Source organism: Nematolebias whitei, chromosome 5 (assembly GCF_014905685.2).
Source record: "Nematolebias whitei isolate Nwh7 chromosome 5, NemWhi1, whole genome shotgun sequence".
Classification (NCBI taxonomy): Eukaryota; Metazoa; Chordata; class Actinopteri; order Cyprinodontiformes; family Rivulidae; genus Nematolebias; species Nematolebias whitei.
Genome location: NC_056502.1, coordinates 30,714,483 through 30,731,495, shown reverse-complemented (window position 1 = coordinate 30,731,495; position 17,013 = coordinate 30,714,483). Strand labels below are relative to the sequence as shown.

Below are 17,013 nucleotides of genomic sequence, written 5' to 3'. Positions count from 1 at the left end.
ATCCATCCATCCATCCATCCATCCACCCATTCATCCACCAATCCACCCATCCATCCATCCACCAATCCACCCATCCATCCATCCATTCAGCCAGCCATCCATCCATTCATCCATCCACCCATCTATCCAACCACCCATCCATCCATAGAGAGGTGGGGGACACCCTGGGCAGGTCTCCAGTCCATCACAGGGACATATAGACACACTTTTACACCTCTGTGCATGTGACCAAAACATTTATCGTGTATCAAGGCTAGGAAAGGTCCTAACAACCCTCAGCAGGGAGGAACGGGAGAGGAATTTGCATGTGAGTTCAGCCTGAATACAGTAACAAAGCAACTCACTCCAGTTTAAAAGCTTGTAACTCCAAACTTTTCCATTTGTATTTTAAATAAAATAAAAATTTAAAAAAGCTCCTCGGATGAGCATCAAACATCTTTAGAAAACATGGGAAAAGGCCAGAAGTCATTATCATAAACTCTTGAGACTCACCAGCTCCTGAATGACTCAGAAAAGGGAGAAAAACCTAAATATGAGTCAATTCAGAGCTTTAAAAAGAGCTGACCCGCTGGCCTTTGAGCTTCATAGTTACTGGAAAGACTTCCATGCACAGCTGTACCAGCCAGCTTCACTTCAAGTGTGTCAATACTGAAATGATTCGTGACAAGCTGACGTTTGGGAATGAACGATATCTTTTGAAAACGCTCCAGGACCTCTAAAGGTGTCTCATTTGGAAACCTGCACACACACACATGGCAACCCACAGTTTACAGAAAGCTCATCGGAAACTGCTCCAACTAACCAAATGCGTGTGGGTTTGATAAACACTCTGCTAATCATCTCAGCACTGGCATGGATTAGGTTTCTCCTCTGGCTCAACAAAAGCACCGGGGCTACAGTAAAACTAATCCACTGAACTTGTAAATAGTTATGGTGTTAGGACAGAGAAAACAATGAGGGCGAAGGGAACTTCCTGTGTTTATAGAGCAAGGGGGCATACCCTGGATGAGTCAGTGGGCCAGATTACTCCATTCATCCATGAAACCTCCTCCCTTCACTATCACTGAGATGAGTTTGCTGTACTTAAAATACTCACTCTGTTGCAATCAAGACCTGAACTGTAGCATCCACACCAGGGGTGGGCAGCAGACTTTTCCAGAGGTCCAAATGAAGATATTTAAAGCAATCCAAGCATAGATATTGAAAAATAAATTTTATTTAAGACAGATAGTCTGGAAGACTTTTGTCAGCCTTTTTCTTGTAACGTAGTTAGCATTCTTGACCAAAATGTGTCTCCCTAATACTTTTTAGGAATAAAAGACATCCTGTCTGTAAACTGGCTCTTATGGCAACATATTTGTTAACTTAAAAAAGCGTGTTTGTTTTTTGAGCTACTTAAGAGTCAGTCTAGTTCTAGAAACACACACACACAAAAAAAAATATAAAAAAAAATTAGTCCTGTCTTAATCTAGAGCAGATGTGGTCAAGTTAAGGCCCGCGGGCCAAAAGTGACCCGTGGAAAATCTCCATCAGGCCCCCCAATATCACTTAGTTACAAAACAAACAAACAGCTTTTTAAATAAAGACTGGTTTAAAAAACAAACAAACAAAAAAAACAATTTATTAGTGAAATGTAAGGAAATTTAAATTAAACATCTTAGTCAAAACTTTTTAAAAACATTTTTAAGTCTTTGTGTTTCCCGAACTAGACTGAACCTTAACGACTTAGAAGTACAAATACATACGTTTGTTTTGCATATTTCTGCACAACATGTGTGTGAAGCTAACGTGTAATATATTGTCACGAGAGCCATTTGTCTCACATTCCTAAAGGAAATTGGAAAGGCATGCTAACTATGCTACAGTAATAAAAAGCTTGGCAAAGGTCTTCTAGTAATTAATTACCGTTAATTAAAAAATTATGTATTTGTCTAAGTGGTTTAATTTAAACTGCCTTAAGTTTCATACAGGTTTTCATCAGTTTATTTAAAAGTTGTTTACATTTCAATTGTGGATTCCGGGCGGCCAGTTGGAGATAGTCCGAGGGCCACTTTTGGCCCTCGGACTATCTGTTGCCCATGTCTGATCCACATTGTACGTCTCCTGTCTTAGCTTCCTTTAAGGACATCCAGAAGATGATAAAGTGAGAGATTTGCATCATTTGTACAAAATATGAGGTCAAACCCGGATCTTGCTCAAATCAGAGACCTGCCTTGATTAATGCACAGAAGGGGTGAAGTAAGGGGCCAAACACGGAGCAAACATGCGAGAGAGACAGGGATCTCTGTGCCTACTGCCGACTTCAGCAGTTTCACAATCCCCACCCGGCGGGCCGGCCAGCAGCCGAGCAGGCCGTGCTGCTCCGTTCCTCTCACACATGAGCGGCAGCAGTACAACAACAGGAAAAAGGGCCTCCTCTGCTTTCACTCGCAGGTCCTGTCTCCAAGCTCCCTGAGGCTAGAACTTGTTATCATCATTAATAACTGTGGCTCGAGCTGAGATAAACCGTCAGCATTCCAAAACTCTCCGTTTTGTTTATGAGATGGTGTTGCAAGAGCAGATAAATCGGGCAGGGAGGGGATTTAAAGGCTTTCTATTTCGGACAAAGGTTTGCTCATCACAGGCAACAGCTGAGTCACTGACAGAAAAACTTCTGTTAGTGATGAAAGCCTGCCACCTAGTGGTAAAACATCTGCATTGCTTCAGAGATAAAGAGGTGATTAGTGTTCCTTGAATTGTTGGCTTTTGTTTTATCCAGGTTGCTTTGGTTTAATTTTGACAAACTAATGATGATAATCAGATGAAATTAAAGAAATGTCATTTCCTGTGTGAGTGCTTGTTGCTGAATGGTTCTTGCTAGAAGCTACTGAAGAAGCTGAAATGGTTTCATCTCTAAACTGTTAATGTGAGCTAAATTTAAACAGCTGACATTTGCAGAAAACAGGAAAATAAAAGCAGCAGAAAAATAAGAGAAATGAGTTGAATAAACTGGATAGAGCAGAAATGAGCAGAATAAGCCCCCAAAAAAGACAGAGAAAGGCTGAATATATTACACAAAATCTGAAACTAGCTAGTGGAAATTAATTGAAATTAGCAACAAAAAAAATAAAAAAGGTAACTGAAAAGGCTAACTGAAATTTGCAGAAACAGTCTGAAAGGAGCACAAAATGTAGAAATTATTAAGAACCGCAAAATGCATAAATTAGCAAAAATAGCAGGAAAAAGGCTAAAATTAGCAGACGTATACCTTTTTAAAAAGTAGCTGAAAAGGCTGAAAAATCTTAATTTTGCCTGAAAGAAGCTGAAAACAGAGCAAAAAAGCTGAGATTAGCAGACAGAAGCAGAAAAATAGCTGAAAGGAGCTGAAGGATGCTGAAATGAACAAAAAGGCTGAATAAAACTGAACCAGAACAAGAGCTGAAATGAGCAGTAACGAGCTGTAAACAGCTAAAGGGGTTGAAGGATGTGAAGAGAGCTCCATTCATTTTCAATGAGAAAAATATGGCTGACAAAGCTAAATATTTCAAAGTCAAACTTGAACAAATACCAAAAGTCACAGCAGGAATGTCCTGACTGAGATGAACATTTTGATTCATGAATGGTTGAAATAGCAGAAAAATTGCAGATGCTGAAAATCGTACAGAAGATGAACAAATCTCAACAGTGAAAATGATTTTCAAACATAATTAACTAAATATATAAATCTGTTGTGCCATTAGGACATTCTGCCCAACTGTACTAACAACAACAAAGGTTAAATCATATCATCTGGACCTGTTTCTTTAAGTGAGAAATGTTTTGTCCTCCGGGCGGCACGGTGGTGCAACTGGTAGAGCTGCTGCCTCTCAGCGAGCAGGTCCATGGTTCAAATCCCGGTCCGGGGGCCTTTCTGAGTGGAGTTTGCATGTTCTCTCCGTGCATGCGTGGGTTTTCGCCGTGTACTCCAGTTTCCTCCCACAGATCAAAAACATGCATGTTATGGTGATTGGTGACTCTAAATTGTCCCTAGGTGTGAGTGAGAGAGTGAATGGTTGTTTGTCTCGTTTGTCTCTATGTGTCCCTGTGATGGACTGGAGACCCGTCCAGGGTGTACCCCGCCCCTCGCACAGTGATTGCTGGACATGGGCACTGGTGACCCCGTGACCCAAAATGGAAGAAGCGTGTAAAAGATAATGGATGGATGTTTCATCCTCCATCCAGAGGACTTTGTCAGTCTGCAGCCTGATAACCAGATCTGTCTCATAGCAGCCTTCACTGCTGTTTCAAGCAGTTTCGAGTAACGTTTTCCTAACAGTGGACACTGCAGGCGTTATGAACTCAGCAAACGCACTAATGTCTCCTTTTAACTTTTGCTTTCAGGAGGACGGAAAAAGGCCGAGCGAAATGGGAAAAAGAATCGCAACAACCGCAAGGACAAGGAGAGCCAGGAGGCGCGAAGGGGGAGGAAGAGGGACAGGGAGGCGGTGGAGCGTGAAGACTCTGACAACAGGAACAAGACGGAGCACAGACACCGCCGAGGCCACGACACAGAGGCAGCGTCCTCTGAAGACAGAGCTGTGCAGTAGTGCTGGACCACCCTCCTCCCATGAGCCCATCCCTCACACTACGCCCTCCAACACCCCCTTTCGCCCTCTCGAACCCCTCTTTACAGGGGTGTTGCTGCTACCTGTACAAAAGACTGATTTTTGCATTAGCATCCTCTTGTGACTTTAAAATGTCCCCTTACTGGTTGAATCTCGTGCACATGCACCGCTCTGAGTGTGAAGGCAACAGGACTGCAGAGTAATGTGTGAGCGTGTGGACGACAGACTCAGACCTGATGAGCTTGTGGTTATTTAATGGGGCTCTGGTACAACGTTGTGCTTCTGGGGTTCTGAATGTAGATTTTACAACGTCGTGTAGAACAACTGTTTATTATTGTTGTCGTCGTTGTATCTATTCTTTAAATCTGTTTGTGTAACGCAAAGTTTCCAAAGAAAGCAGGACAGATTCTTTCTTTTCCACGCCCGCAGACACGTGGAGGAAGCTCCCTGGAGGGAAAGCTTTCAGTCCAGAGAGGTGTTCAATCTGAGCGTTGGTTTCTCGTCTTGTGAATGAAAAAAGAAATAAAACTCCAAATAGAAATGCAGAATTATGTAAAATAAAACTGTAATGGTTTGTACTTGTCTTGGTAGACTTTTTATTTTAATTTTATTTCCTGTTTCAATAAGGCGACAGCGGGCGATAATGTTTTTCTCTCATCCAAACATCTCATGAACCACTGGACAATTTGCAGAAAATAATCTATAACTGGAGTCAATTAGAATTAAGATGGCCGCCACAGCCAACTGATGCTATGAAAATGTGTTTGGTAGTAGCTGAGACTGATCTGCAACATCTGTTCAGAGTGCTGACAGACTGAACAAGATCTTGTGTGGAGGAGGGGTCTTCAACCTGCGGCTCTGGGGCCACACGTGGCTCTTCAGTCCATCGTCTGGGGCCCTTTGAAACCAAACTGACATATTTATTTTTATCAGGTTTTATTTTATACCCACAACAGATCAGGCTAGTTTCAGCAGTTTTCTCATTTGTTTGGTCAATTTTCAGAAAATGTGCAAATGATGAAGGAGTGAAACACATTGATTAGATTTATCAACTTCCAGTGAGGTCGTTTGCTCAAATCCACCAGAAATTATTTGGAATATTTTAGGACAAGTTGCTCTGAAGAGTTACGTTCAGTCAATTAGACAAAAATAAATAGAAAACAAAAACATAAAGTCGAAGTAAATAAAAGTATTTGTTTTTCATATTCCATGTAAGAATTATGCAACAAAATGTCCTTGTTTTTACACATTTGACATTTATGCTGCAGCTCTTTACTTAATTTATCCACAGGTAAGAGGACTGCAGAGTTCAGTTTTGAATTTTGATCAGAACTGGTTTAAACTTTTTCCCTTCTTTAAATGAATATGGTCTGTTAAGGGAGTGGTGGTGCAGAGGTTGGAGAAAGAAAGCCTGTGATTGGAAGGTCATGGGTTCAAGCCCCCGGACCAACAACATCAAAATGTGGGTGAGAAAATTTGAAGCACCCACCCTGTCTCCATTTGCCCCACTCTGGGCCCTTGAGCAAGGCCTTAACCCCCACCATCTGCTCCTAAACAGGTCTCTCTTGAAAATGAGTTCTCGTGACTCATGAGACTACCTGGATAAATAAAGGGTCAATTAAATGAAAAAAAAAAAAGGAAAACAATGTTGTTTTTTTGTCCTAAAATTTAGATCAATAAATGTCAACATTCATATATTTTTAGTTTTATAATGTCACCCCTACTGGCCAGAAGAGCCCCCCTCTGATGAGCTTGAATTGGCCCATGGGCCACCAGTTGATGAAGCAGGTTTCAAGGCTCCGGACACATTCAGTGAGCAAAGGGGCTGAAATGGCTCCTTTGATCAAAAATGTTTAAAGTCTAAATTTTGTTTGCAAAATGACACTGAAGGCTACACTACAGCTAAAAACATGTCAGTCCAGTTTAAGATGGCCGCCACAGCCAACTCACCTTAGAAAATACTAAAATAAAGTCAATATTTCAGACGCCATTATGAATTGTGTTGTAACTGAAAGTTGTTCACGTCCTCCAAGTGAAACTTGCTGCTTAAAATTTCAACATTAACAATTGGGAGTCAGCCTAGTCTGTTAGCAAAATATCTCACGGCCCACTTAATGGATTTCACTGAACCTTCAGAATGTATTCAAGATCAGCAAACACAAAAAAAGGCTTTAATTTATTCAGATTTTTTAAAACTTTGAGCAGCTGTGGATCATCCTCGACACGTCTCACAGTTCTGCACGTTTCATCGAACGCTACAACTCCTTACTTGAAAACTAGCGAAAAGTAGCGGGCGATGGGAATTCCTTCGAGGAATGACAACTTTTAATCTGTACTCTACTTTTATTTTGAAGGGGGTTCAAACAGACTTGTTTTGTAATTAAAGGAGAAATGAATCAGTGTGCAGCTATTAATCAGTGAAATAAAACCTGATGTGCACAGACACTTTCTGCAGTCCTCAGCTTATTTTGACTGTTGAGTCACTTTAGCAGAAATGATTCAAGTATTTAAACTCGTCTTTCTTTCCAGCACCCCCTCAGTGACAAGTCAAAATTAGGATTAGGTCTTTGGTTTTCCATCAACAAGTCCCATTAGAAGTCTACAATAAAAAAAGTTACATTTTGTTCACTAAATGTTTGATTTCAGTTTTAAAAGGCGTTCAGTGTTGAAGAACAACTGGTTTATTTATGTTTGAAGGTTAACTGTGCACATCTGGTCACCACTCTGGTGCTCCATCAAATCATGTCCTTTGAACAAGAAAAAGGAAACATCTTGAAGCTAAATTGTTTATTGACGGAGTGAATATTTTGCTCATCAGCAACAAAAATAACCATTTTTAACATTAGCAGGCAGACAGTATTTCCTCCTTGTTCACTTAGCAGAAACATCTTCAAAAACACAGAAATGACTTTCTGAATTAAAGATTTGCAAATAAAATAAAAGTCACGGTACACCTACAGACGAGTCACGTTCACAAAACGACCAAGATGATTCTACTGCTAAAACAAAGAGGAGGAAACACCGACGGATCTCAAGTTACTCTGATGCTTTAAGACAAATCATTTCTGTTCACTTCATGTTGGACACAAAGTCCTCGCCTTTCTTGATGGAAGCCTTCAGCTCGCCGATGCAATCAGCAACCAGCTTCTCCTCGAAGGCGGACAGCAAGCCCAGCCCGAGGTTCTTCTCGATGCCGTTCTTCCCCAGCAGGAGAGGCGTGGAGAAGTACTTGCACTCCGTCTCCTCAGACCTGACGAAGGCACACTCCACCACGCCCTCCTTGCCATTCATGGCATCCAGGACAGAGAAGGTGAAGCGGGCGCCTGCGTACGCCATGGACAGCGTGGCGGACCCTGCGCCTGCCTTGGCTTTAACCACCTCAGTGCCCGCTTCCTGGATCCTTTCAGTCAAGGCGGCCAGCTGGTCGGCAGGAAACTCAACTTTAGGTGTGCACTGGGAAATCAGGGGGATGATGGTCTTCCCTGCATGACCACCAATAACTGGCACGTTGACCCGAGCTGGGTCAAGGCCCTTGAGCTCTGCCACAAAGGTGTTGGCTCTGACAATGTCCAAGGTTGTGACCCCGAACACTCTGTTGGGGTTGTACACGCCGTGCTTCTTCATGATCTCCGATGTGATGGGGATGGTGGAGTTCACAGGGTTGGCAATGATGCAGATCAAGGCCTCAGGACAGGTGCGGGCGCAGGCGTCTGCCAAGGTGGCCACGATGGTGGCGTTGGTGTTGAAGAGGTCGTCGCGCGTCATGCCGGGCTTCCTGGGCACGCCGGCGGGGATAACCACCACGTCGCAGCCCTGCAGAGCGGCGTCCAGCTGGTCCGGCCCCATGTAACCGGTCACCTGAGCCCTGGTCTCGATGTGGCTGAGATCCGCGGCCACCCCGGGCGTGTGGGCGATATCGTACAGAGAGAGGCGACTCACCAGGGGGCTGTTCTTTAGCAGCAGGGACAGCGGCTGGCCTATACCGCCTGAAGCTCCGAGCACCGCCACCTTGGCGTTGTTCCGCGAGGAGGTGGACAGGCTCCGAGCGAAGCTCAGCGAGGGCCTCACTGCGCGGGAAAACATCCTGCTCTTATTTCTTTACGGAGTTTAAAACAAAATAAAATCCCTTAGGAGCCCCTCTCCTTCGTGACACCAACGTCCTCTAGCCACGAGCGAACAGGAAGACTGCGGAGTTGTAGTGCGTCGAAGAAACGTCGTACGTTACGTCGACGTTTAATGACGTCATCGCGTACTGTTGCGTCAAGTCGACCCCCTTCATCCCAGCTCCTCTTTCCGAGGAAAACAAAGACAGTTATCGGTGGCAGTCGGTGTCTTAGCCTTGAAAAATTAGACTACAGCACGATTAAAATAGCGAGGAAGACCCAACACAGCCGGGTTTAAAGGTATGGTTGTGTGTAATCGCCGTGTTGTCTGTGTCGCGACTGTTTTTTTTTTTGTTTATGTCGCCCCGCTAAAACAAGCTAGCGCAGTCAAATGAACTCCGTCTACTTTCTGGACTGAGCTACAGCGCAGCACTTAGCCCATCCCAGGTTCAGATGATTACAACATTTTTCATTGTTTTAAAGGCATAAGGACACTAGAATGTGACTTTTTCATGCGTTTTACTGTAATGGTAATTCTCTATTCTGTATTTATTGTTTAAACGGATTTCCTTTATAAACTGTCAGTAAATGTACTAATGTTATATCTTTAAGTTCTTACACAAATCTGATCATTGTAGATGCGTTTATCACACAGGATGGCTAGGCCGGTTTAGGACAAAGTCACGGATTGTTGTAGGTCAACACAGCTTTCCTTTGTTTCTTACATCTTAAACTTCACTTGCCCAGTTTTCATTTTAAACGTCATATTGTTAAAAAAAATTAAGCTTTTCAGTAATTGTTTACATAAGAAGTATCTTAATTACTTCTTCATTGCTCTGCTTATAGTTCTGTACAAAAGTGTAACTGCTCCTGATTTCTTCACACCTTGTTTTGAGAGAAGCAGACATTTTTGCGATGTTTTAAAGTGGGTCAGATCTGAAATACTTCAGGCTCTCTGAAGGTTTTTGAACATGTTCTGCTCACTTGTTGTGCATGAACATTGTACTGACTGTGTGTGGGCCCAGACAATAAAGAAAGCAAACGATTGGAGGACAAAAAAAATGTCAGACAGAAGAAAAAAAAAAGACCTGATGAGACCTGAAAAATTAATAATTCTTCATTTAATCGTGGCAGTTTTTCAGCTCTTAGCTTTGGGAACTGTCATCCATCCATGTTCTTCACCTGCTTTTCCGTTCTGAGTCGTGTGGAAGCTGGTGCCATCGCCGGTGGTTACTGCATGAGGCGGGTACACCTGGACAGGTCACAAGTCCATCACAGGGACACATAGAGACAAATAACCATTCACATACTCGCCCAAAAATAGTTTTAGTTACCAGTTAACCCAATATGCATGTTTTTATTCTGTGGGATGAAACCAGTGAAAACCCACACATGCATTGGGATAGCATAAAAACTTCAAACCCAGAAAAGCCCCAGGCCTGGAGGCGAACCTGCAACATTGTCTCTGTGGGATGACAGCTCTAACCACTGTACCTCTGGGCTGCCTGATAATCACCTTGTTTGCTAAAATACATTTTATGTGCCCAATTGTTCTTTTTGGCATTTTTCATTGATTCAGTAGAAACTAACGAGAATAAATTGTGTTTGCAACAGCCTGCTAGTAATAGTGCCTAAAGATTGTGTGTAAAGTTGGTAATTTAAGTAGTTTTTTGTCAACACAACTCTGTATTGTTCACTGAGTTTGAATGTTTCATGGGTTAGAGATACTTAGCTTAACAAACAAAGTACTTTTCTCAGAAAATGGTCAATCACTGGAGTGAAAAGAAGCCCAAGGCCCCTTTTGCACAACTTGTTTTTTGAGTGAACCCACTGTTTTTCTGCTGCCGTTCAACCGTTCATTTACACGACAACAGCCCTCGTTCTCTGAAACCGAAGGTTTCTGAATCCAGGTCTCAGAGTGGAGACTTTCAGATGAACCCCTCGTGGAGGCGTGAAATGCTCCGCAAGTTTTGAAGTTGTACATGCGCACACAGGCGGCTGCAGTCAAAAGTTTTTCTGCACCACAACAGTTGTATAAGGGCTATTCAACTAAACTGCTCAGGAGGCTACACTTACTGAGAGCCAAGAGCTCAGGGGCCGGACATCCAGCGCTTATTCTCATTAAGGTTGTTTTACAATTTAAAATCAAGTTTTATTTAAAAACGAACACATTGTTGGGACCAAACTAAACACACCCATGGGACTGATTTGCACCCGGGCCACCAGTTGAATATCCCTGAGTTATAATAAATGGCAGAGAGCAGAGTGTTTTTGTGCTACTCACCCTTTTTCTGCATGTAGGAGTAAAACTCATAAAATCCAGGATCCAAAGAGACGTTAGTGTATTCATCAGTTTTGACATAACTGATCATGCAAACACTGCACCTACAATGAATGCAGCTGCGCCCTGCAGGGTTGCCAGATAAATTTAAAATGTCTTATTTACCCCCTCATTTTTCTGCGCAAATGTTCACAAAACACAGCGCACGCTTCATTTTACAACACGCTTGCTCAGCACATATGACCGTTTAGGTCAAAATACTATCGTTTTAAAGCGTCAGTTCATAATTTCTTATCTGGCAACCCGACTGACATGGAAACTACAGCGCTTTCGTGTAAACTCGCTCTATTTTGTAATAAACATTGAAAAAAACACAGTTTCCAGAGGTTGTTCTTGTGTAAACAGGGCCCAACTCTAAAGACAAAACTGAAGAGATCCCCCAGAAAGCCTGATTATTTAAACAATTACAGCAAAGTCTAGTACCTTGGAAGCAAACTATGAAACAGTAAGTTACAACTCAAAGGCCTGTCTGGTGAACATAAAACAAACAAAAACATTATCGCTCACTGTTTGTTTCATTTTTACAGTGGGAGGTTTGAGGGCTCAACAGCTTTCCTAATGATTCATCAGCATTAAAGCAACTTTGAGTAAGTATCTGTGTGAAAATGATACATGTGTTTCTTGTTTAGTCCATCTGAATACATTTGTAAGATAATTTGTTCTTTTTTTTAATAAACAAGAAAATGAAAGCCATGCCCATCTTAATATATAAAAACAATTTTCCTCTTTCCTTCAGTACTTCTTCAGGATGGCTAGTTGTGGAGAGGTCGACCACTCTGTTGACTCACTTCCATCCAGTAAGAAGGGTGGTGGAGGTGGGAATGGTGCAGAATCATCATGCTCTGGCAACTCATCTCCTCCTCTAACCGTGCCAGAGTGTGCCATCTGTCTGCAGAGCTGTGTCCACCCAGTCCAACTGCCGTGCCATCATGTCTTCTGCTTCCTGTGCGTGAAGGGAGCGTCCTGGCAGAGCAAACGCTGCGCTCTTTGCAGACAGGAAGTACCAGATGATTTCTTGGAAAGGCCTACCCTTCTCTCTCCGGAGGAGCTGAAAGCATCAGCTGGAGGTCGGGGTGGGGCAACGAGTGACCACGCTTGGTATTATGAGGGTCGTAATGGCTGGTGGCAGTATGACGAGCGAACCAGCCGTGAGCTGGAAGATGCTTTCTCTAAGGGCAAGAAGACTGCAGAAATGCTAATCGCCGGGTTTCTGTACGTAGCTGACTTAGAGAATATGGTGCAGTACAGGCGGAACGAGCACGGTCGTAGGCGCAAGATGAAGAGAGACGTTTTAGATATTCCAAAGAAAGGAGTGGCTGGACTGAGGTTGGACGCTGAGGCTGTTGCTGGGGCTCTGGGGCCAGCTGGTCGTGGGAACTTTGCAGATGGGGCTGATATGTCAGTAGCAGGAATACAGCAACAGGTTACGATCATCCCCTCCATCGCTACAGCCCCCTCAGCTACTGCCCGGCCTCCCACTTCCCTGGGGGGCCAGCCCGGCCCAAGTTCTAGCCCCTCTCTGGAGAATGCTCTCTCACAGCTGCATATCAGCCCCAGACCTCTGCCTTCCAATGAACGGTCTGAAGCTGGGGAGGGGGAAGACAGAGAGGAGGAGACATCACCCTCCAGGTCTTCTGACCCTCACACTCCTGTGGACGAGTCCGGCGACTGGAGCGACGACGAGGAAGAGGAGGGAGGAGATGGTGATCACGCAGAGCATTGGGAGGACTGGCCACGGAGACGAAGACTGTCCCCAGAGACCAGAGCCCGACCCCGTGCAGAGTCTGCCTCCCCCCCTCCATCATCTGGTGGCAGTGGAAGGTCCAGGATGCCTGATGGTCAGTGCACAGTGACTGAAGTGTGAAGAGACAAGTCATTTAGTCCTGACTGGTCTTCACTCAGTTCCACGTCTGGTGTGGGACAACTGGTACAAGAGCAACACGATACAACGCAGGACCGCTTTTTGATCTGGATGATTTCTAACTGGGTGAAGCCGACTCGTGCATCGGGTTCTTCCAGTCCATAAATAACTTTGAAGTTTTTCAGCCTCGACATGACAGCAGTTAATGTTAACATGCTTTTAAGGTTCAGTTGTGTCTCCGCTTGGTTTTAGCTCCACGTATCTTGAGTTCATTCTTTTTTAAATTCCACAGAAGCTGAAGCGATGGTGTAAACGTTACTCACCCAGTACTCAGGGGGCTTCTGGGAGTCCTGGTTCCATTTGTTACTTGCAGTGAAAACAGAGTGGAATCCTGGACATGGAGCCAAGTTGTGATTTGAATTCTCTCCGCTGTCACAGAAATGAACTCGATGGAGCTCAAGTCATCTGAGATAACTATTCGCCAGTTCTCATCCTACTTCAATCACTTTCTTCACATTATTTTTAAAGTGTTTAATTCAAAACTCTCAAACTTAAACTTTGGAAAATATAATTTCAGAGCAGGCTGCGTTTCAAAAGAATTCGACCACTTGACGAAGGGAAACAAAAATGAGCTACTTGTGCTTTAAAGCGTTCCACTTAATGTTTGAAGTGCTCCACAGGCTGCTGGCTTTGAGCTGATTTCAGATTACTCACAGAAAATTTAGGAGATTAGTACAATTCAGATTTATTTCATTGTTGCACAGCGTTAAAGAATTGGCGTTTTTATTGTGAATTCATGTTTTTCATTTTTAGCAGCTGCAGCTTCCTAAATGTTCTTGTTGTGCCGGAGTAAAGAAACATCAAGTGTATGTAAAGTTTTGTGATTTGTGTGTTTTAAAGAGAGTTGCTTAGACGTTTCTGGTTGGCAGGTCGATGAAAACTGTTATTTTCTGTTTGCGTTTTGTTCCGGTGGTGAATCTCGTCACGTATCGTCCGAGGGAGTAAAGTAAGGCCACGCTGCAGAAGTTTCAAGTGATACTTTTATATTCCTTACCTCATCGACTTTTTGACTCTTCATTCTGAGGAATAAAGTTTGTCTAACCAGTTTGGCTTAAAAATGGTCTTGTTACAACGTTTGTAATTTAAGAATAAACTTTTTCATTTCATCATCTTCAGAGGGTGATCATTTGTGAGCCTTGTGTTGTGAAGGACGTTTGTCATTTAGACTTACCAGAACTGTCCATGTTCCTTTCAGGTGTTGGACTTGTAGGTGTTTGGAGCGCAGCAGACGACCCAGCTGGGTTTCCTGCACGAAACATGACCTTTAGAAGGAGAACATGAGATAAAGGCGTGCCAGCCTGTAACATGAGCCTCAAACTGGTACCAAATCACGTGTTCAAAGTACACTTTGAACAACTTGATCTGGTTTAAGGTGCATCTACTCCCAATAAAAACCCAGGAGGAAACGTGAGGACATGACCTCCATTTATAAATTAGAGGGAAGAAGTTCCACGTTTCTCTGATTATCCTACAGATGTTCATACCTGATCTTCAGCTGGACTGAGCTCATCACATTGTTGGGGACAAAGACCAGTTTATTTGTTTTGAAGTGGACCAAAGCTTCACATGCAATTTGTGAGGTAAATAGCACAATATATGAAGCTCAGTGAAACATCTGGGTTTCCAAGGTGAAGGTGATGTGCAAACATTCAAGACAGGTTTGGGAGATGCTGCAAATAATGAGATTATCAGTTTATAAAATTCAAAGTGAGCTCACAAGTGGTGTACCGTTGTCCCTGAGTTCAACCCTGAAGGATATGAATCGTTGATGTTTGGACTGGAATTGAACAGAGATGCAAGATATTCAAGTGGGCAGGAGTTCCACTGTGGAGGAGAACACAGGTAATGGTTTTGTTGTTTGTCCAAGGTGGAGCAGAGTGATGGAGACTGGAGGGAGCCATTTGATCCACCACTAGGTGCAGTGGTGGAGCCAGGGGGTGGACACTGGTGGCCTTGGCCACCATAGATTAAGCTTCAGCCACCACTATTATTTGAGAAAACTACTTGCATCCTGATTCATGTTTAATAATCCAGGTAGAAAAATCCAACAAAGTTAAGTCACGTCCTCTGGACAGATTCTTTTTGTTAGAACATTTAGTCTTTCATCCAAAAGACTTCATCAGTCAGAGGAGCTGCAACAAACTCACTCTTATAAACAGCACCTTGGGTCAACCAGTTTGACCAGACTGCCTCAAACGAGTCAGTGGGAGAGAGGGTGGACTTCAGAAACCAACAGAGCCCCCATCAAACTGGTTGACCCACTGAGGGTTTATAGTTTGTTGTGGCTCCTCGGGCTGATGAAGTGTTGGATGAAAGACGAAACATTTCAAGAAAAAGAAACCGTCCACAGGACCTGACTTAACTTTGTTGGATATACTTTTAAATAATATAAAAACTAGAAGTCATAGTTTCTTCAAATGATGGGGGTGGTTTGTTTACATAAATAGCCACACACCAACATGGAAGTCGATGCCTCACTTATTTATCAAGTTATCCAGCTCACAAAGCACAGCTGGACAGACGGACGTGCAGTGGTTATTTCCAATTCCCCCTGCATTTATTTTTGATGAAACAGCAGATTCATGCTTCATCCATTTGTAGGTTGAACTACAGTCATGAACTGAAACTGATACGAAACTGCAGGTTTAATATTGAGGCAGGAGCAGCCGAACCTTTAAGGTGCAGCTGTGGATGACAGGTTGTAGTCAAAGGTTGACAGCAGCAGACTGTGGGCTAAAGAACTGCTGATGACACTTTTTAAGAAGCACCAACACAGAAAACACTGAGCATTGTACTGTAGGTGCAGATGAAACGCATGCTCGCTTCTGTTTGAGGATGCCCAGTAGAAACCTGTTGGACCCACAATCACCAGTCTGTCTGCCCAGGTCTGGGTGTTTTACAGAAGAATTGGAGCCAAAAAGGCAAATCTACAATATAGAAACCAGGTCAAAAGGTCCACAAAAGCATCCTAACTCGCATACAGATCCATGGCAGAATGCGCCCCAAACTGAGTCCAAATGTGAAATGTTTATTTTTAGCTGAGGACATTCAAACCCTTTAGGGAGGTGTCTGGACAGCCCAAGATTTATTCTGCAGCAGGACAGAAACATGCAGCAACACATTGTTAAACTAAAGGCAGGGAGTTCTAGAAGTGATGGAACGGCCCACAGAGTCCTGATCTCAGCATCATCCGCACACGGACCAATCTGAGACTGGATCCTCCAGAGATCTCCAAGATGTTCAGACCAATCTCTCTGCCAAGCTCCTCCAAAAACTGCTTGCAAGTACAACTGACAGTCACACTAAATCCAGTTTTATTTCTGTTGTCGAGGCAACATGTATATGATTAATGTATGAACCATGCTTTATCATTTTATTTTATTAATATAGACTTTACTGATATGCTGAATGATGTTAGTGCTATGTGTTGCCAGCATTGTGTTTCTATACGATGATGAAATGAGTTCTCTGCAGTTAACCCATCACGTGAGATACACCCAGGTGGAGCAGTGGGCAGTAATGTAAGCACCCGGGGAGCTATTAGGGATTTGGTGTTTTGCTCAAGGACACCACATGTGGGCAAGGCGGGGAGTCGAACCGCGACTTTCTGGTCCCAGGTCGGCTGCTCTACATCATCTCGGCCCTCGTTTAACATATAATGTTTCCATGATCCGTTCTCTATATTATAATCATTCTTGATGTGACTACCGGGAAGACGATAGTGGAGAATCTAACACGGTTGAGTCAGGTCCTTTGGACGGATTCTTCTTTGCTGAAACATTTCATGTTTTATCCAAAGGACTTCTTCAGTCTGAGGAGTATGCTCAGGGGTTTTGACTGATATGGTAGACACAGCGACGTGTTCCCAGAGTCCTTGGGAGGAGTTTTTGTCTTCTGCAACTCCCTGATGTTTCTGTGCACAGCTGCTTTGATAACAGCTGGACAGTGTGTGTGTGTGTGGGGGGGGGGGGGGGGGGGGGGGCCGCCCCGGGGGCTTTTTAAAAGAAGAGCAGGGAGGGGTAACCAGGAGAGGGGGGGACGAGGGGGGAGGTGTTGCAGTGTAAA

At 43.6% G+C, this 17,013-nt stretch overlaps 3 protein-coding genes across 3 annotated transcripts in view; 2 read left to right on the top strand and 1 right to left on the bottom strand.

Moving 5' to 3' along the window:
* Positions 1 to 4,588, top strand: part of rspo3 (R-spondin 3) — a 24,562-nt gene extending 19,974 nt beyond the window's left edge. The window contains exon 6 of the mRNA XM_037677106.1: positions 4,360 to 4,588. Within this exon, the coding sequence (XP_037533034.1) occupies positions 4,360 to 4,565 (206 nt within the window). The 3' untranslated portion in view covers positions 4,566 to 4,588. The remainder of the gene's footprint in view (positions 1 to 4,359) is intronic.
* Positions 4,589 to 7,355: 2,767 nt separating this feature from the next.
* On the bottom strand, positions 7,356 to 8,805 carry mdh2 (malate dehydrogenase 2, NAD (mitochondrial)). The gene has a single exon (XM_037677105.1). The coding sequence runs from the start codon at positions 8,664 to 8,666 to the stop codon at positions 7,653 to 7,655; it is 1,014 nt and encodes a 337-aa protein (XP_037533033.1). The 5' UTR covers positions 8,667 to 8,805; the 3' UTR covers positions 7,356 to 7,652.
* A 60-nt stretch (positions 8,806 to 8,865) lies between these two features.
* Positions 8,866 to 14,018, top strand: LOC119410191 (E3 ubiquitin-protein ligase rnf146). The gene is made up of 3 exons (XM_037677104.1): positions 8,866 to 8,986; positions 11,555 to 11,614; positions 11,764 to 14,018. Exon 3 carries the CDS (start codon positions 11,776 to 11,778, stop codon positions 12,889 to 12,891), a length of 1,116 nt encoding a protein of 371 aa, XP_037533032.1. The 5' UTR covers positions 8,866 to 8,986; positions 11,555 to 11,614; positions 11,764 to 11,775; the 3' UTR covers positions 12,892 to 14,018.
* The last annotated feature ends 2,995 nt before the right edge of the window (positions 14,019 to 17,013 follow it).